Below are 19738 nucleotides of genomic sequence, written 5' to 3' on the forward strand. Positions count from 1 at the left end.
GGAGGGGGCAGTTTCGTGCGCTTTTCTCGGGGACATCAGAGGCGGAAACTCGGCGAGTCCAGCGTGCGGCTCGTTGGGGAGAGAGAGAGAGAGGGAGGAGGGCGAGAAGAGGAAAGCGAGGACGGCCAGACGTCGGACATGGACAGCAAGCCTCTCCTGCAGGACAGACCCCCAGCCTATAACGCGGTGCCGGGGGCTTACGAGTACAGGCAGCCGCACAACTACGGCGCGATTCCGCCGCCGCCTGCCGGCTTCCAGCAGCCGCCGCCGCCCTACCAGTTCCCCGACGGCCGAGGCAAGTGGCTTTCTCTCCGCCTGGCGCCGCTCTGCCGGCCGGGCGCGTCCGCCCGCTGGACGTGTCTCCCGCCTCCGAAACGCAGCTCGCTAGATTTGTGGGTCGCAGCCGATGCGCGCCGACACGGGGAGCCGGGGGCGAGTTTGTTGCCGTTTTCTGGATGCGTGGTGGCTACATATTCGCACCCATAAAGAGGTCAAGGCTTCTTCTTATCGGTTATCTTCGGGTCTTGTCAAAGCGCTCTCTCTCCCTCTTTCCTGGCTCTGCCACAGTCTTGGGGCAATCGGTAGGAAACGGTTTTCCCGGAAACCCGCACTGGAAAAATTCTGAAAAACCTGGGAAGCGCGGTGTCAAGGGAGCTGTTACCCCTGCAGTCCCGTCTCCTTTGCTGCTCCCGAGGGGGGTGGCGGGGTCGCCCTGGACAGCGGGCTCGGAGCTCCAGTTGCCCCGGCTGGCACGCACGAGCTGCGGGGGGGGGGTGGGGTTCCGGTCATGAGCCGGGAGCACGCGCTGCCGCGACCCGACCCGGATTATTCCGGCGCGCGGTGTCCTCCTGACGGATCTGGGGGGAAAAACATCATCGTGCCTCCTGCGCCCCCCTGCAGCCGCCGCGCTGAGCTCGCCGTTTGTTTTGTTTTAAGTCTTTGCCGTGACATCCTTTCTAATACTGTATTTCTAAAACTTTGTTTTCTTTCTTCAATCGTGAAGTCGGCAGTCGACTTCAACCCGTTGTCTTTGTGATAAAGGCAGACAAACGTCTTTTCGTACACAAGCGTGTCTTACCGTTGGCGAGGAGGGAACATGGCTGCACACCAGAGCAGCTGGCCGGTGTGGTGATGGAGGAGCTCCTCTCCTGCCAGTTACAGGTGGCACTCGGACAGCCCCGCGGTGGGCTGGTGGGCCGGCCGGCATCGCCATGGTTACGCACTGGGGGAGAGGGCTCCAGGCGTTCCTCAGCCCGCCTGCAGGCTGCGTGTGCCCACACGGTCTAATAATACTCCGGCGCTTATGACAGTGATGCAACACCCACACACCCACACCACCAGTCCACGGTCCAGGACTGCAGCTCTGCTGCTGGCCCAGGTGACAGCTCTTCCCAGTGCCGGGGGCTCTCGGAAGGGTTGCGGTTTCATCTTCCAGGGGACTTGGAGGAAGACCCCCGCTCCCAGCTGTGTGACCTGGGCACAGAGGTGGCCGCTCGCTGCTTGCGAGCAAAGTGGCGGATGCGTAGCTCGGCTCGGGCCTCTGACTGGGATTTCTCTCCCTTCTGCTTCCCCAGCAGGATATCCGCAGCAGCCTCCCTCACAGCTGCCACCTGTTGGCCAGCAACCAAACTACCCCAACACGTACACCATTATCCAGCCCTCTGTGGTGGTGGTAGGGGGCTGCCCAGCCTGCAGGTAAGACAGACCTGTTTCTCTCTCTCTCTCCCTGCAGAAGGTGATCTACTGCGGTGTGGCCATGTGATCTGTTAGGCAGCCTGCCAGGGCTGGAGTTAGCATTGCACTGCTTCCTGTCAGCTTACAGATCGCAGATCGCAGGGCGCTGGGGGCTGGAGGTGACCTGTCTGTAGTCCTTCACACACACACACACGAGGATGTCTTGCTCGACAAGGGCCTCTTGTGGAGCTCGGCCTGCTCGAGGAACGCCCAGGATGTGTGTGCAGTTCTGAGAAACGGTGTGTGTTTCCAGTTGTGGTTGTCAGCGGTTTGGAAGAGAGCAGGTTGTGTGTTGCCCTGGTGGAGTGCGGCAGACCACAGACCCGCTGCTAAGCCACGCGGTTTCTTTCGTCCCTCGCGAGGCTCTGTGGGGGACGGTGTCCGGAAGGCACCCTGTGAGAAGGGGACGGCTGAAGGGAAGTAAAAGGGGACAGAGGAGGAATGAGGGGAAAGTGGACAGGAACAGTGTGGATGGATCAGACAGGTATCACAGACGGTTCAACAGGTCAATAGGACACATGAGGGAAACGGAGGGGCTCTGTTAAATGGTAAAGAACAGAATCCAGTTGAAGGAAAGGAGTAGTTCTGGTGGGAAAGGACAGTGGGGAGGCCGAGGGAAATGGAGAGGAGGCTGAAAGAGCTTCCAGGCAGGCCAGTAAAAGAGCTCAAACCTACCTGGGACAATAATGGAGAACTTCTAGACAAAGGGAGGGAAATGGCCGACGCACTGGTGGGGCATTTCGCTTGTTCACTAAGGAGGATGACGTTTCCGTTATTAACTAGTAGAAAAAGGGAAGTGCTTCAGGCACAACGAGGATTAGTACACCCTGGGAGCCCGGTGATATCTTATCAACAATACAGACACATTACTCATAACCCAGGGATGCAGGTCTGGCCACAGGCGCTCAGGATGGCGTGTGGCGCCTGTGGCCCAGTAAATGTCAAACCCCATCAGTAGGCTTTTAGGGCACTGTCCTTGTTCAGACAGAATTGCTTAACGACAACAGCACAGATAAGTGGTGAGCGCCCAGACTGGAGTGAGATAATTGGTGGAGTACCAGAGGGATCTGTTCTAGAACAGCAGCCGTTCCCAATTTATACCGGTGATCTAGATTCTGGTGTAGCTGGTCAACCAGCCAAGGCTGCAGATGTTCTCAGATGAGGAGGGTGTGCACGTACAGCATAAACTACAGAAACACAATGGGGGAAAAAGCTGAGAAGAGGCTACTTATGGAAAAAGTCTCAGTGTTCATGTTGACGCATCGTTTCGCGTCATCACTACATGTTGAGTTCATTGGGAAACTGAAAACAGGAAGCGCTTCTTTACCTCAAGGGTGGTGGGAGTCTGGAGAAAGATACCCTGACTTCCTTCAAGAAACCGCCGGATGTGATGTTGGGCCTACAGGCTACTAACGACTCATCATGCCAGATGGGTCAAATGGCTCCTCTCATTTGCAGATATTCTTTTCTTAATATACTGAATCCACACAACTCCACCAGCTCAGAACTGTAGTTCAGGAAAAGTATGGAAGATGTAGTTGTGAAGCTCTAAAGTCCGATCGTTTTTAAAGGAAAGTGTTTGGTTTCACACGGCTGACGACCGGAGGAGAAACTTGAGTGGCTGAATCACAGGGCTCTGGTCAGAGGACATGCTTTTCTTTCTGCTGCTGTGGCACGAACGACTTCCCTGTTTTTCATGTGAATCTCCAGACTTGGCTGAAGTCATGTTGCCTACCAGGAATCCCCAAGAAGGGTTTTCTGGGTGTTTTATTTCCATTTTATTGTGTGCTACAGATGGAAAAAGCCAAGATTGCTGCTCTTGGCTTTGTCGAGTTTGTGATCAGGAAATACCAAATCCAGCTGCTTGTCTCAGCTTGTTTCCCTTGTTTCACTGACACTAGCCCTTAACGTCGTGTTGTTTCACTGTTCTGAAGTCTTCTGTTGGCTTTACTTGGTTAATGGCTTTTGAGTATTATGAATTGTTGAATCAAGTCTTCTCTGTTTGAGACTATGAAGATTCATTTCTTTTAACCTGCCAGAGCAGGAGTCTTCCCGAGTCCAGCAGTGAATCCTACAGCAGCATTATCTCTTGTTGTATGAGTGTGCCCTAAGTTGTATACAGTATTTTGACAGGCACTTGCTAGTGCATTATGTCAATTTGTAGTTCCTTGATTTAAATTCTGTGCTTTTAACTACATATACCAATACTGTCTCTTGTTTTACTGCTTCCCTGTGGAAGTCCTAGTATAGATCCTAGGGTTACTCCACTAATTCCATCGCCCCAGTTGGAGAATTGGTAGCGACAGGTGAAATTTGCAATGTGCTTTGTGTTGCGAGATGCAGTGGATTCTGTTTGCCACTGTTGTGTTTCTTCTGTTCTCTCACGGTGTGGAAGCTTGAGGAGCAAAGCAGTTGAAGACAAACGTCATTCTTTTTGTCCTTTTCATGGACACTGAAGGAAAAAGAAGTTGTATGTGTGTGCAATCCAGGTGCCTTCTTAATAAAAACCAACTGTACAAAATAATTGAAGGACTGAGTCCATGAAGGTAGCATGTACACCCCTTACTGTATACTTTCTCCCATCTGTGTATTTAAAATGCATGCATTGTCTTAAATGCCTACCACCAGCCATTTCAGATTTCCTCATAAAACTGAACAATTACAGAGAAATCAACATTACTACAATAAAATGTTGTGTTTTTTTTATACACTACCATGGTGTCTGCTGTCAGTGGGCTATGCCACACCTGCTGTGCCTTTCCTAAATCCATGTCCTTCCCGGAAGCCAGGGTGGAACTGATCTCCTGCCCTGTACCCCCCAATTCAGGAATGCAACAGTAATAAAGACCGACCCTGGAGACTGAGGTGGGCTTCATGGTAAGAGAGGGTATCGTGTATCTAACGTGCTGGTTGTTCTTTCGCGCAGAGTCGGGGTGCTGGAGGACGACTTCACCTGCCTGGGCATCATGTGTGCCATTATCTTCTTCCCCATTGGCATCCTCTTCTGCCTCGCCCTGCGCCAGAGGAGGTGCCCCAACTGCGGGGCCACCTTCGGTTAGAGGGATCAAACCGGGGCTCATCTCCAGGCCTCTGCTCTTCTGTTGCATTTCCCCCCCAAGTATTCTCACTTGCACGTCAGTAAAAGCCGTGCAGTTCCTGCCGAAGATATCGACTCTCCAGGTTATAACGGCAAGCGATTAAAGAATCGAACATGTGAACAATTCACATGCATGACATGATTGATCAAGTGATTATCTGTTTTAATTAATGTGTGTATGCCGTCCTGAAATCCTTTTTCTGTTCATCGGTCAGTCAGTGGTGCCTTCCAAAACAAAACAAAAAAAAGCTCCCAGATACAAAATTGAAATTATTACAAATATATGAAAAGTGGTTCTGCTTAACAATGATTACCCACTGTCCTTTGGTTTGCGGGAGAATAGTTCATTTGCAGCCAGGAGAAGAGATTGGCTTTTGAAGTGGAAAGGAAAGCGATTGCGGCTTCCGACCACACCGTTGGCGAACGGTAGACGTTCTGGCGATGGTCACTGTGTAATATGGACACATTCATCTCCTTTATCTCTGCAGGGCTGTGCCTCTTCCCTGAGTTAAGTGCTTGAGAATCAGTGTTCTGCCTGTGTCTTTCTGGATTAAACCAGGAATCTGACGACGGGTTCTGCCCTGTACTTTGCTTCTTGACGCAATTGAACTGTAATACAATTGCAAGTACCCTTGTCTGTCTCGGCAGCCTAGGTACGAGGCCATTGGCGGTTTCCCTATTAAAAGGCTGGTTGACTTTTAATACCTGCAGCAGATGTCTTGCCATCAGTATGCAGTGTATCTTTTCTGGAAGGCAAAGTAGGTCCTTTTCCTGTTGCTGGAGATGAGTCTTGATCAGCCAGTGCTGTCTAGGAAAGTTAGTTAGCAGAGAGAGAGAGAAAGAGAATAGGGGCAGTGCTCAGTGAGCAGGATTGATCAAAAGCTTTGTGTAGTTTTTCAGGTAATGCTAATTGTTAAAGCTTTAAAGTTCAATTTGGATGCATTGTTATTTTGAACCACTTTGGACTTGAACCTTTGGAACCTTTTCCTTTGTCCTCTGCTTCGTGTTCCACAGACCAACCTGACAAGTTTGCACTTAGATGAGGAAACCTTTTTTTTTTATAAAACCAGAGTAGTTTTTTAATAGCTGACATCTGGTCTGGGGCCATATTATACTGTACCTGCACTGTTTTTAGTACATAAAGGACACCTTTTGTAAAATCCAGGCAGTTTTGTAAAGGGTCGTTGTCTACCTTCAAGAAAATGTTTGCGTCCTTAATGACCCTTAGCCATGTGGAGTTGTGCACAATTCTTTTTGCACTTAAATTTGGTAACCTGACTTGTCAGATCAGGAGCGTTTCTTAGTATCCCTTAACTACTGGACCATCGTTTCTCCTCCGATCCAAGACAATCACTGTGTTTTCCCACTGTGCTATGCTAAGAATCTGGTTCTCTGTGTAGCAGCTAATGACGGGAATGGATGAGAAGACATGCTTTATTGCGTCGTCTGTAACTTGTACCTTAAGATGTAATTGTTAATGCTTCAGGGCTGTTTGCTTTGCTTTGAAGCTCACTACTCTTGCTTTCACAAATGAGGAAAAACTTTTATATTGGAAAATAATTGTAAATAAAGGTATATGAGCATCGGCAGTGCTGTGGAGTGAATCTGAACACAACATGAACGCTTGCTCTCCTGCTTGGAGCCACAGGCTTGCGCTGTAACAGAGGAACCCTCTTCCTTGCCTGTCTTAGCACTCGCAATCCAGCAACAGAGCTGACCCCAGCCTCTAGCAAACACACATGGACATAGAAACCCCCTGCTTCATCAGAAAGCTTTTATTCTGGAACAATGAAGGAAAAGTGGCCATAGACAGATCATCGAACAACATTCTCACTTCAACCCTATTAAATATATTATTGCAGTTCACACTGACACTTAATTTTCCCAAGAGTTTTGGGATCTTCATTGAGACACAGGAAAGCAAAGCAACAGAATCTACATCAGCGGTTTAAAATATACTTTTGTTATTTAAACAATATAAAAAAATGAAAAGCATTCTATTGTATGAGGAAAAATCACTAGCCAAGTGTAGCTCCTCTACCTCATTTTCTCTCAAAATAAAACGCCTATGCAAGAAACAGAATGTTTCCGTTTCTGGGATTCACACACAGCTTGTTGGCTTTTGGACTTGAATGCATTTACCAGCCAACCATCAAAGCTCAGTCACAAAAACAGGCTCCATCAGAAATGTAGCAGGGAAAAAAACAAAACCAGAAAAGGCAAATCTACACTTCTCATTTGGGTCTGAGAGTTGACATGGATCCACCTGCAGACACAGTATTCGGTCCTATCACTTTGTGTTCTGTATTTCCAGTGGGAGAAAGGGAGAAGGAATGCTGTTTGGGGGAAAAATATCACAAGGAAGAGAAAGTCTCTTAAGGCAAAGTTTGTTTTAATTGCAAAAGCCTCATTATAAACTGGGAGACATTAGAAACTTAAGCTTAAACCACTAGCGTTTGTTGCTCTTAATGCCTCCCATTATACAAAGCTACAGGGGGTAATGAACTATCAGAAGTGTGAATGAGGACTGGAGCTGAATAATGTTTCTTGAAGTCTAAGGGAATAAAACATTTTACGGTGTTCGTTATGTAGCAGCCCCCACAGAAACCTTCCACATGTTACCTGTAGGTGGCACTCTTCATTAGGCAAACGTCTTTGGTAAAATCTGTTGTAACGCGTATTTCCACAAGGCATATCTGTCCCAATCCGAAATACTCAAGTGTAAGGAACTGCTTAAGGACTGTGGCAGCGCCCAAGCATCTTACTAAAAACATCAAGACAACATCCTCCTGAATGAACTTTTAAGAACATAAACTTTTTATATCCTAAATATTATATTTACATTTATGCAAAAAAATAATTCCATATCCCATACAGCATATTCTGTCTAGCATACTATGGCAAATAAAGACTTTTTTAACAAGCAAAAAAAAAAATATATATGGTCTACTCCGTCTTCAAGTACACTCATACGATGACAGGTGTTTTTTTCAACTTTCTCCAAAGAAATAAAATGTACAAGTCTGATGCAACACCCTGTCCAGACCTCTGTCCGCGAGTCATGATCCTATACCTGTGTACAGTTATTCACAACAACAAAACAAAAAAGCTCTTAAAAATATAGCTCTGGCTCCGTTTCACACCGCCACACGCAGGCCCTCTGTCCTCGGGTGTCGCGGTGCGAGAGGGCCCCGCAGGCTCCGGTTGTGGGAGAGCTCACACCCGACAGCAGGGGAGCCCCACGCCGTGGGGATACAGGCTCCCCGCGCCTTCAGATGATGGGGGCCGACCTGTCGTTGGTGACAGTGGGCCGCAGCTTGACGGTGGTAAATGGGTTACCCCCCCTGTGGAGAGAAGACCCCTCGTGAGCAGTCCAGCCTCACTGATCCCCCCCACCCCCCAGCAGCTCCAGGCTGTACACTCACCCCAGGAAAGGCAGCTTCGGGATGCCGTTGGGTTCAGACACCTGCAACACAGCACGAGACGGGTCATCAGCACCGCAGCCCACGTTCCTGCGGACGGGTAACGTCACCAGGAGCCCCAGGGGCTTCAGGGCTAAAGCCTGTCCCTGGATGGCCTGCAGCCAAGCACACTGCGGGCTGGGGCAGGCCGGGCACCACCAAACACGAGCGGCGACTCCTCGCGTGTCCCGGGACCTGGCCCGAGCTGGTCTGAGGCTGGCCGGACACAGGACCTCCCCACAAGGGCAGGGGAAAGCCTGCAGCAGGAGCTCAGCTCAGCTCCCTCTCTCTCCTCCGAACTGCTCTGCTCTTGCTTTTCTTCCCTCGTTCCTGCACCCTGCATCTTCCTTACACTTACAATTCGAGGTATACTTACAGCACATCATAAGAGCAAAAGCATTTATAAGACGTTCTTTGTTCTCTGCGCAATAAAACTGCTTAATGATGGCATTTAATGTATTCCACCCACTTCTAATTCATTTATTCATCATGGCATGTACTGTTGTGATGATTCTCCAACCACTATTTGATTTTATGCAACTTAAGTGATTTTTAAGTTATGCTTTTATGCGTGTTCAATGTTGAATGTGCTTTTTATATGATGGTGTTGAACCATCAGCCCATCTATCTACTACACTGCTTCACAGAGAATGAGATATTTTGGGAAGCTGGGCTCATGTCTGGGCTGCTCCTGCCAGTAAGCTGTGGGTCATGTGGCAGTGTCTCTGCATGCCAGTCACAGGAAATGCAGAGATGGGCCCACATTCCTTCAGGACATCCCAGATCACTGCATATCATCATTCAGGAATCTAAAACTTCTTGAAATACTCGTTCATTTAATCTGAACTGTTAAAGTACCTCCGATGATCACTTCAAATACAAAATGACAAAGTACTTAAATTTCCATCATTATTTTTGCCCTTCTTGCCCTGCTGTTACCAATTTGAATTAAAATAGATCATAATAACAACTTTATTTTATATTGCACCTTTAAATGTAGCTTCTCAAAGCATTTTATGGTAAGAAAAACGAGGAGTCCATGATTAACTTGTTAAAAAAAACTTCTTCATAAGCTTGTTTAATTTTCAGAACGTTTATCAATCCAGTAGGTCGCAAAATACTATAAATCAAGAAAGATTTCAAATAGATGGCGTTTGGTTACTTGTAGCAGATTAATCCCTAGGTCTCCTTCAGCTTTTTTAAGAAAGCAGCCAGGACACTAGCTTTAACAACAAGTAGTAAATAGGTGTTATCTGTTTTCGGTTCTAAATGCTCTTCCCCTTAATTTAAATGACTGCCCCCTGATCATTTCGGAAACGTTTGTCCTCAAGACTGTATAATTAGGTCACCAGTTGTTCAGGCTCCATCACACCAGGATATCGAGCATCTATTATTAGGAGGATGAAATGCTAGAAGAGAAGAGTTAATGTATTCTGCGACACCAGTCACTGGAATCCCAACGCAAGATTACTTCCACCAAGTGTACCACGCAACACCTGGAATCATGAAGCCAAAACCGAACAATGGAAGGGGCAAACACGTTTTTTAAAAAAAAAAACAAGTAACAGTCTTTACCGATAAACATGAATACAGGTATTAACACTATTAGTTAATAATGGAAGGCATGAAAAGTGATTTAATATGACGGCCAGACTGTGACCAGTCCACCAGTAGAGGGCAGGCTTTGCCAGGGAGTGACAGGACGTCGGGGCCGGTGTTGAGCGTTAACTCCAGGGATATCCAGAGTCTGGTTCTGAGAGCCAGAGAGCAGAGTCACCTTGGGAGAGGACAGGCTCCTGGGAGCTGTGCCCAGCACCTTTTCTCCACGAGACCATATTTCTCACAACCTGCGCAGCAGCAATTATCGCTGAGGGACACTTTAATCTTTCCAACGCGCCAGCCCTGCAGCCAGAATGCAGCGCCAGCTGTTTAGGACTGTGCTGTATCACACCTCACTGTCCTCACTAGTACTGCAAGTGGAATAAAAATAATTATGCCCTGCTAGCACAGTAATAAACCCATCCAAGGAAGCACTTCAATAACACAGAATGAACTGTCCAGACCAAAGCAGCACAGAGCATCTCCAGTCCCCTCCTTCTTGCCTCTTCACCGGCAGGAGCAGCCATTGGACACCTCCAAGGCAGACGGAGTAGTAGTAGCACATGTGCTCTGCAGGACTCTTTTCCAGATGCCTTGGGAGGGGGACAGGTTAAAGCTAACCTTCTCCTGCCCACACAGAACCCCTGTGAGGTCCCGTCCCCCGCCCCCTGCAGAGACACGCTGCTCCCAGGCCATCTACAAGCTGGGCGCCCCGTTTTCAACGCGGACACCGAGCTGGCCTCTTGCAATAGCTGTGATATAACAGGCTGTCGGAGAACCGACACAGAGAAGCGGACGGACACCTCAGGGGGCCGCAGTTAACGCCACAGACGAGCCACTGAAATCCTGCACTCCTCTGTACCACAGCCGCAGGTGTGGCTCCCACACACTGCAGAGTACCTGCAACAGGAGAACTTGATCTTTGATCTAGAGGGCACACAGGCACCGACAGGAAGGATTAACTTTCTTTTCTTTTCACATTCTACCTCCCATTATGTTCTTTAAAGCTCCTGAACGTACAGTACACACGTCTGTGCCCCCAAGAAAGTCTTGACAGGTACTCTGAATTTCCCGAATGCCAACTAGCCATTACGCCACAGAGCAGAATTCTCACTGGTTCAAGGGCAGGAACTCGGAGGTTTCAAGTTCACCAGGGCTGTAATGCCAGAGCACGAGGAAGCCAGGCCCCGGATATGCAGAGTGACGTCACCTTTCTTTTGTTACACAAGTTGAAAAGCAGGCTGTTCGCCAGAGAGAACAGGAGCATTCTGGGATCATCAATATTTCACAGGCTGCTGTGGAGGGGAGGGGTGGCAGACATGGGGTTGCAGAGTGAGGGCATGTGTGTTTGTGTCTTGTTACAAGGCTTAGCACTGACTTTCTAGGAAACTGTGACTTAGTGTAGATCACACAGCCAATATTCAATCTCTCCCGCTGCGCATTACAGTAATACAGAGGAAGGACATTGCACTTTCTCTGATTATACCTCCTGCTGTGAAAGATTAACTCCAGCAAACAGGCCATCAGATAAAGCCATGTTTAGCTAAAAAGCAAGCAAGGAAGGTATCCTTAAGTATTTTAAAGTCTAAGTTCTATGCAAGTCAGAAATGCTACACTTCACTAGAATGTAACACCATTGAATTCTGGGATCTTGAGTGCTGTATAGAATTTCTAAAAAGTGGTCAGAGGGCTTCTGACCTTGAAGCTTAGCAAAGCTTCAGATTCTCAAATAGTAAAGAAACGTATTCGCCTGTGCACGTTTTCAATTAATTGCATCGCCTTTTTCCACTGCATGATACAAAATGGCTGTATCACATCAACAGCTCTAGAACTTTTCACGGTGAAGATTACATGACAACAAGGCCCTGCTGTGAACTGTACCTAGAAAGGACTGCAGATTGTGTTTATTAGTTACACTCCAGCCAAATTGTACAAAGTGTGCATATTAGATGTACAGAGTACGTTTCGTAATAATAATATTCATAATACTTTATTACCCTTACAGGAATTTGCCTTGCATTGCAGACAAAACACCACAAACACAAAAAGCAAACACAGGATTGTTGGTCAGGTGTAACCCTCACCCTTATCACTTGGCAAAGAGGAGGTTTTTACAGCTCGCTGCCTCAGGAAGGCTGGAAGTATTGCTAAAGATACTTTTCTCCTCTGCTCAGCGCTACAGGAGCATAAAGGCACAGACTTCCAGATTCAGAGACAGTTTCTTCCCACAGGCTGTCAGATTACTGCACTCTACCCCTTCCACGGGCTCACAGTCATGTGTTTTTCTCACACTGCTTGTCCGACCTTTTTTTTTAAACTGTATGTTATTTAACTTGTTGTTGTTGTTGTTGCTGCTGCTGCTGTTCTGTGTTTATGTTTCTGGCACTTCCTTAATGTCTTTGTATCACACATGCAAATAAGCATTTCACTGCACTTGTGCAGATGACAAATACACTGACCTGAACTGAAGGGTGGCCTTTTGTGCATAACAGTAACCGAGAATAGGAAGGAAGGGCTGTATGTTGTGAATTCTTACCAGAAAGGTCCTCCCAACTAGATTTAAAAGGCCCCAAGCAGGTTATTCGGAGGAGCCCAACTTGACCAAGGGGCACAGCTGGCCTAGTACTCACCGTGTGCTCGGGGGAAGACTGGGTGCTCTTGAACGGAGCCGTCCTCGTTGGCGAAGAGTCGTTGTAATCTGGGGGCGGCAGAACCATGGCACCGCGGTCCTGGTCCGCCAGGTTGGCCACACTGACGCTGCGAGCTGGCGTCACGCTGCTGGGGAGGAGAAAACACATCGCAGGAACTCATGAACCCCGGACAGTGCAGCCAGACCCAGGCCTGACTCTTGTCCTCGAACCCCAGACAGTGCAGCCAGACCCGAGCCTGACTCTTGTCCTCTTGCTGCAAGAACACAGTGCACCTGAACCAAGTAAAGCACATCAGACACCAGTGACCTCAGTTGTGCTGCAATACGCCACAGAGCACACAGTCAGATAGACAGCATGCCATAGCTAATGTCCATGTGGGACTTTTTCATTACTCTCCTGGATCGTACTGAAACATTACATATACTGTACTATACATGATATTAGTCTGAATACAAACACAGTTTAAATTACAAGAACAACTGCCAGTCCCCCCAAAAATTAAATATCCTCAAAGGAATGGCTCCTTTAGTCCCATAAATAGCAGCAGCTGTTGATATAACAGAAAGGATGTGTTTTAGGCGAGAATGCCTTTAGCTTTTGGAATAAGCAACCTTTGACAACTTTGCAACTTTTCCCCCAAATCCATGCATCCCTGAGAGAAATATCAAATTTTGTAAACTTCCAAGCAGACCCTCAACCATAACAAAATTATTGTAAATGTTAACAGTAGGTTACATTGGCCTTTCCTACAAAACCTGTTTAAGGTAGCTGTATTTTTCACTTGTATTTTGTTTTCTATTGAACGTCCCACAGCAGAAATAACAGCATTGCTTGGTGTACCGAGTGCATTTCTAAGAACAACACATACATGTATACAAATTACATTTTCTTGAGAGGAACATAAACATCTGTATGTAAAGGAAGCTCGTTGTAATGACATGAAAGTGGCTGTACTGTATGTTTGGCAGCTATTTAACCAAAATAAATCAGTCTTTCACATTTTTCCTTGAAAAGAGATCGTCGAAGAGTCGATAAGAAACAGGAGAGTGCATGTGGCCTCCGCACTTGTGCCCACATTGTGTACGACGAAGACCAGTGGCAGAAGTACGTCAGGAGGGTTAACCAAGTGTCAGCTTACTTAGAACATTCTTTCCAGGCGACTGTGGTGGAAAGCAGCTTTCATAAGTGCACGCAAAGCAAACACTTCCAGGGGTCTGTTTCAAACTTTCTTGTTTGACGCTTTTAACCTTCTGACCCTTGAAGTTTCCATTTCCACATTAAGTGGTCATTTCTGAATTCAAGGTGAACAGCAGGATAGTGAGGCTGAATAAGAGCAGCATTCTGAAATCATACTCGGAGCAAGAGCTTTCTTTCTATTGCAGGTGCACTACAAACTGTTGTTTTTTTATACTCTAAACATTTAACCTGACCAAAACCATTAAAACTATCAGCATGAGATATCCCCACTTTTGCCTCACTGCGATTGCCAATAGCAAAAGATGTGTTAACCCTAGTTCTGTCTTCATCTTAAGGCACAAACTGTAGGCTTGGTGCCTTTCCCACTGTAGTTTTGATCAGATTACCTGTTATTTTCCAGCAATACTTTCTTCTAATTTTAATGATGTCCAATCAGGTGTAATCCGCTATAATAATCAAAGCTATTTCCCCACAAGGGGAAGCTATCGGCAATCAGTCACCTGAACGTCACTTTTTAGACGGAGTCCAGGCAATGTTGAACCTAAGGTGAGTGAATATTTATTCTGGAATGTGGAAATATAAAAAAAAAAACAGATTCTGAAAAACGGAAGCACTTGCTTTCAACTTAGTAATGACGCCAAGAATGATTTAATATTTTTTCTTTGATGTGGCACCTAATAATTGGTCACTGTGTCTAGATAACGAAGAAAAAGAGACATCAGTCCTTCAGCAATGCACATGCAGACGTAAGGAAATTGCACAGCTTGCGAAGCAGATGATGGCATTCATTTCCAGGAGCTCTGAGCAGTTATTGACTGGGAAGGCTGGACCTGACAGCTGCCTTGGACTGTATCCACTTTATTCACTGTGAACCTTGATCTCCCACCACCTTACTGAAACACACTCTTCCATCTCTTTTATTTTGTTTTCCCATTGCCTGGATCCTGGCGCTGGGATACAACAAGGAGCAAGCAAGTTCTCTCTGCCTGCAGAATCATAACCTGGAAAACTGGCCTCAGGGTGCCAGGACACCCCAGTTACTTCAGTGGTATAACTTAATTTGCTCCCCAGGGAGGGTTTTTCTTTTGTTTTCCTCTCCACTGTGCCCACATTCATTGATCCATCGATCGATTACCTGCTGCTCCCCAGCGGTTCGATGTAAGGCCGGCAGTATGAGGACGGGAACCAGCCCCTCCTGTAAAAGAGACAGATCACAGCAGTTATTAGACTGATAACAGCAGAACAAAACAAAAAAAGGTGACAGATGACAAATGTTACACTCCGCGGAGCCAAACCATACCGGTCTTTACGGAAAGGAGGGTCTCTATACTGGGCGTAGGGCAGTCTAAGTAAAGGAGAGTGAGTGTGTGCAGCCCACATGGGTGCATGCAGGTCCCCCAGCTTGTACGTGGCGAAGAGTTCCTGCAGAAATACTGTCCATGTAACTGTCATGAACACAACACTTCTCTCAGCTGGTCCGCTGTTGACACTGCAGGGCCATTAGAGACCCACAATCACCTGCACAGAACCCCCATCAATGTTGTGGTCATTGCAAAAACACAGGTGTAGCATCAGCAGCACAGGGAGAATACAAACCCAACGGACATAATATCTATATAAAACCAACGGCCAGTGCTATATTCCCAGAGGATGGAGAATTATGTAGGAATTTGTAAACAGACAGAAAAGAATGTGGAAAGAGAGCCATTTTCTTTTTCACACTTTTTTCCAAACTTTATCCCCATAAGAACAAAGATTTTAAAAATGAGAGAAGGCTTTTTTACCCATCTAGCCTTTGTGGGAGTTTAGCAGTGAAGTGGAAAGAGGTGCACCTTAAAATATGGATATTAACATCCTGTTCAAGCTTTTAAGAGCATGAACCCTGGTTTACTGACCAGGACAAATCTAAGAAATGTCACAGGAAAGCCTTTTAGCGTAATTGCAAAGTCACTTAAAATAATTGCATTAAAAAAATAACAAATAAAACAGAAAGCTATTTCACTTGGATAGTTACTGTATCCAAACTGCAGTAACAGAGTTCCACAGGAACAAAAAAATGTCACAATGTAAAATTCAATATACTTGTGAGTGAAACTTACACTGTCCTGGCAATAAGAAGACATCATTTCACATTGCAGAATTTCAACTATTTAAAATTTTAGAGTCCAGGACTAAAGGCCAAGGTACTAATGCTGACAAACTCAACATTTCTTCCTATTGCTTAAACAGCAATATGTCAATATGTGAGGCATATTCAAAACAAATATTTTCTGGTGGTGAAAGCCATAAATTTCTGATATGTAACTGTGAACTTCTGTATGACACACAAAGTCACAAAAGTTCCCAGTTTTAATAAATGGGTTGAAAAAGCTTGACAGTTCCCTACAAAATATGTAATGACAACTATAAAACATACAGTACATCTCCAAATCAGTCTGAAGACTCCAAAGAAAAACTGGTTGCTAAGAAACTGTCTCTTTTCGAGCAGATGCTGTTTACTTTGGAGGGCTGTTTGCTTCTGTGCTTTTAACAAGCCTTAACAAGCCTAACAGACTGATTCCCACTAATGCTTCTGGAGGTATTCAATTATCATTAATCAGTGATTTCTTTTCACAAGAGTGTTCTTAGGAAACACCCCGTGCCAAACATTTAAAAATGGACAGAGTAACATTGTTTTGCAGGAATCTTATGTTACTGGTCTCCAAATGGAGAAGAACACACATTTAACCCCAGACTGGAGAGGCTTCTGCAATAATTTAATATTTTAGATAGTCTGCCTTTCCATACAATTAACATTTCCCTCAATTAGGGAAGCTTAAATTGAACTGGAGCACAATTTCAAAACCTGAAACAAAAATGCTCACTGCTGGACATTTGTTTTTGATGAAGCAAATTACAGACAGGTGTTGACCTTGTTCTGACAAATTGTGCACTTTATACAATATTAATATCAGCAAGGTGTTGATGCAGTGAGGAGAACTGTGCTCAAAAGAGTCATCCCATTATTTACTTTAAATGAATTATTTATACATGTATACAGCTTTCAGCAGGATGTTTACACATTATGGTGCTTTAATGAGTATTTAAATGTTTTATTAAGTCATTCTGTTTCTGAATTTCGAACTCTGAATTATCAATGCAGCTTATGTTTGGTTTCACCTCTGAATATACAGTACTTTGCAAAGGAAGCCGATATAAATAAAGTCTTAATGAAAATTAAGGATGACAAAGTTGTTCATGCTGTCAATACTGCCTATGGTTTACACCTGGTTTACACCAGTTATACCTAAAATATCCAGAAATCTTACTATATGAAATTAAAAAGAAATAAAATAACTGTTTTCCAGAAATGAACAAAGGGAAAAACATAGAGGGAGAACAGTCTTTGCTAACTCCATACAAGAATGTCTGAGACTGGGAGTAATCTACATGTGTAGGACTGCTTTGCTCCGCTTCAAGAGGAACATCTAAAAACTGTAATGCAGAACAAAGCTGGTATTGTAGCTTAAATTTCAAAGGACGTGCTCAGATGCAGCAGAAAATGCAAAATTGTTAAGCATCCTATTACAATTAACAACACTGATTTTGTTTAATCTTTTAAGATACTTGTTTAGTACCAGACACGATTGGATTCTGCTTGTGCCTGATGTTAGCCGCCATGTCCCAAGCTCTTCTACAGGATGAAGCAGTTAAGCGAGTCCTAGTTCCAGAAAGGTCCGCTGCGACTATTATAGGAGCAGAGCAGGCTGGCCCCTGTTTTTTCCAAGTTGTCTGATTTATTAATGCTGCAAAGCATCACGGCCTCTGAAATGCTGTTTTCCAAATTAAAGCACGAAAGAAAGAAAAACACATTTGCAAATGTCATTCTGCAACCCCCTTTGTGAAGCTGTCTGCCATGGCCCTCCGCTGACACCTACACATTCTCAGCCTGCTTTGTGAACAGGCAGGTGCTGCACTCTGCCTTTGCCAACACCATTAGCTGCTCTCACAGCTCCGTAATTATTTTGCTCCTTACCGGGCTGTGACAGTCATCAGTAGGCATGTCATGTCTGGCGTTTCAAGCACGTCCAGGTGAATCTCGCAGGCATACCAAGAAAGCTGAATAACTCTCACAAAAAAAAACAAGTGTTTCCCCCCTCAGGCACTTAAAACATGTAAGTGTACCTCTTTACATTTGTTTTTAATTTCACTATACATTCAAGAATCTAAAAAAAAACAAGATGTCTGGGTTGTAAGGAGAAAATGGAGCCTTTGCATCCATTGAGCCAGACACCTGCAGTCTCAGAACAGCTCTTCACCAGTATAGATGTGTTCCCAGGCAGCCCTTGCTGAGCAATCACAGCAATCAGAATGAGGGCGATGGCAGTCCGCATCTCAGGAGGGTGAGAAAAACCGGGTTTGGGGCGGGGGAGCTGCGTCAGAGGGCGAGGTGAAAGGCTACAAGAAGGTGTTAATTCCGCAGCAGAGATCAAAGTAGAAAGAAAGGAAAAAAAAAGGTTCTGGGGAGCCTTCAGGCTGCTCACACAGCCAGCAGCTTCCAAAGCCCGAAGACTGCGGTTTTTATTCAATGAGATATAACTAATGTCAGAATGAAGCAGTGTAACAGAAGGAAGACGGCGCCACAGTCGCAGGGGCAGGGACTTACTGCCTGGTCTTGTCGAGCTCCCCGTACAGCCAGCCGTCCTTCTCCTCGGGAATGAGCAGCGTGATCACGTCGCCCTCCTCGAAGCTCAGCAGCGTGTCGTTGCTGCCGGCCGTGTGCGGGAAGATGGTCCTCACCTTCGGCCGCTTGATCATGTTCAGCCCCGTGGAGACGGAGATGGACCTGGACAGGCTGCCGTCTTCGCCGCTGCTCACTGTCGCGGGCGACAACGGCACGGTTCACTCTCCGAGGCGGCGAGCAGCGGAGGTTTTCAGCAAAGTACGACGGCAAAAAAAAAACGACTGCACTTTGTGGGCCCTCAATGGCTCTACCAGTAAAATGTCAACTGACGCCGGCCTGAATCAGCCATGACCTGGAGAGCTGTCTGTGTCTCCTCTTATCAACCATGCCCCTCAGGTTCCTTATTCCCCATTGGGGTGGTTTACTTAAGTGATATCAAAATGGTAAAAGATAATATTATCCAAGCAGACCTGGGGAGTCTGCAGGATTTATTCCTCAGTGAGCCAAAAATACCATTTGAACTCGAAGGACTCTTGTCATAAGGCTGAACATCCCAAGATACAATAACTGAAGACTGAACACGCAGCCCGCTACATCAGAGAAGGTGGAGGGGTCAGTTTTGGGGTTCAACTTGCCTGAGCTTCTCTGTGTTGTCACGGAGGCCTTGGGAGCAGCAGGGCTGAACATATCCACAAGGGGGCTGGTCTGGGCTTTGAGTGGGGGCGCAGGGGGCGGCTTTGGCACGTCGGTGCTTTGCTAGACACAAAGAATGGACAGTTTAAAATGCATCCGCTGCTGCGGCTCAGGAGGGACTGTGTGAGAACGTGACTGATATTACTGTACACAAAGTTATACAAGGAAGAAAAAATTGCTTTAGAAATTGGTCTAGATTTTAGAGAATGCAAATACAGTAATTACACCAGGATCATTTTTTTTTTATTCTTGGCTTCTCAAAGAGGCAAAATGTTTTATTACATTTACATTAAAACCTTCTGAAATCCCATCTGGCCATCCTCTCCAATATGTTAAGCCATTCTTAATGATTGCAAACAGAGCAAAAGGCGGAGTGCTCTAGTCCTTAAGTCACACACATCTCCTTCAGCTAAGAATAGGCGTGAACAGCTCTGTGGATATCCTCTGAATATTTTAGTTTTCATTCTCCTTGTGATGTAAATTCCCCTCTCTTCAAAAACATGTATTACTTAAGACAGAGCTGAGTCTCAAGTCGAACACGTTTTTAACCGAAATCACCTGCTCCGTCTTTTGTAATGAGAGTATCTGTGTTCCCACAGAGAAGTAACCGCGCGGGAGTTCGCTGGCCTCTCTGCTGGGCTCT

At 46.1% G+C, this 19738-nt stretch overlaps 2 protein-coding genes across 5 annotated transcripts in view; one reads left to right on the plus strand and one right to left on the minus strand.

Moving 5' to 3' along the window:
* Positions 1-138: 138 nt before the first annotated feature.
* bri3 (brain protein I3) lies at positions 139-6420 on the plus strand. 2 transcript variants are annotated; one of them, XM_015360272.2, is made up of 3 exons: positions 139-295; positions 1575-1695; positions 4661-6420. In XM_015360272.2, the coding sequence occupies exons 1-3, from the start codon at positions 139-141 to the stop codon at positions 4791-4793; spliced, it is 411 nt and encodes a 136-aa protein (XP_015215758.2). In that variant the 3' UTR covers positions 4794-6420. The 2 variants fall into 2 exon arrangements, with proteins under 2 accessions (XP_015215758.2, XP_015215759.2); XM_015360273.2 differs by having other exon boundaries at positions 1578-1695.
* Positions 6421-6591: 171 nt separating this feature from the next.
* The window catches only part of baiap2l1b (BAR/IMD domain containing adaptor protein 2 like 1b), a 42268-nt gene continuing 29121 nt past the window's right edge, over positions 6592-19738 (minus strand). For 2 of the 3 annotated variants that reach the window (XM_015360269.2, XM_015360271.2), the window contains exons 9-14: positions 19038-19158; positions 18385-18595; positions 14875-14934; positions 12522-12669; positions 8257-8297; positions 6592-8175 (exon numbers count right to left, since the gene is read on the minus strand). In XM_015360269.2, coding sequence (XP_015215755.1) covers positions 8103-8175; positions 8257-8297; positions 12522-12669; positions 14875-14934; positions 18385-18595; positions 19038-19158 — 654 coding nt within the window. In that variant the 3' untranslated portion in view covers positions 6592-8102. The remainder of the gene's footprint in view (positions 8176-8256; positions 8298-12521; positions 12670-14874; positions 14935-18384; positions 18596-19037; positions 19159-19738) is intronic. The other variant, XM_015360268.2, reaches the window with a different exon arrangement.

The sequence above is a fragment of the Lepisosteus oculatus genome, chromosome 19, assembly GCF_040954835.1.
Source record: "Lepisosteus oculatus isolate fLepOcu1 chromosome 19, fLepOcu1.hap2, whole genome shotgun sequence".
NCBI lineage: Eukaryota > Metazoa > Chordata > Actinopteri > Semionotiformes > Lepisosteidae > Lepisosteus > Lepisosteus oculatus.

Excerpts from the sequence above, each read along its gene's own strand:
- bri3 (XM_015360272.2), top strand. The coding sequence starts at position 139 with ATGGACAGCAAGCCTCTCCTGCAGGACAGACCCCCAGCCTATAACGCG. Across the intron at positions 296-1,574 it reads CCAGTTCCCCGACGGCCGAG|CAGGATATCCGCAGCAGCCT; the intron begins GCAAGTGGCTTT and ends CTGCTTCCCCAG. Across the intron at positions 1,696-4,660 it reads GGGGGCTGCCCAGCCTGCAG|AGTCGGGGTGCTGGAGGACG; the intron begins GTAAGACAGACC and ends TCTTTCGCGCAG.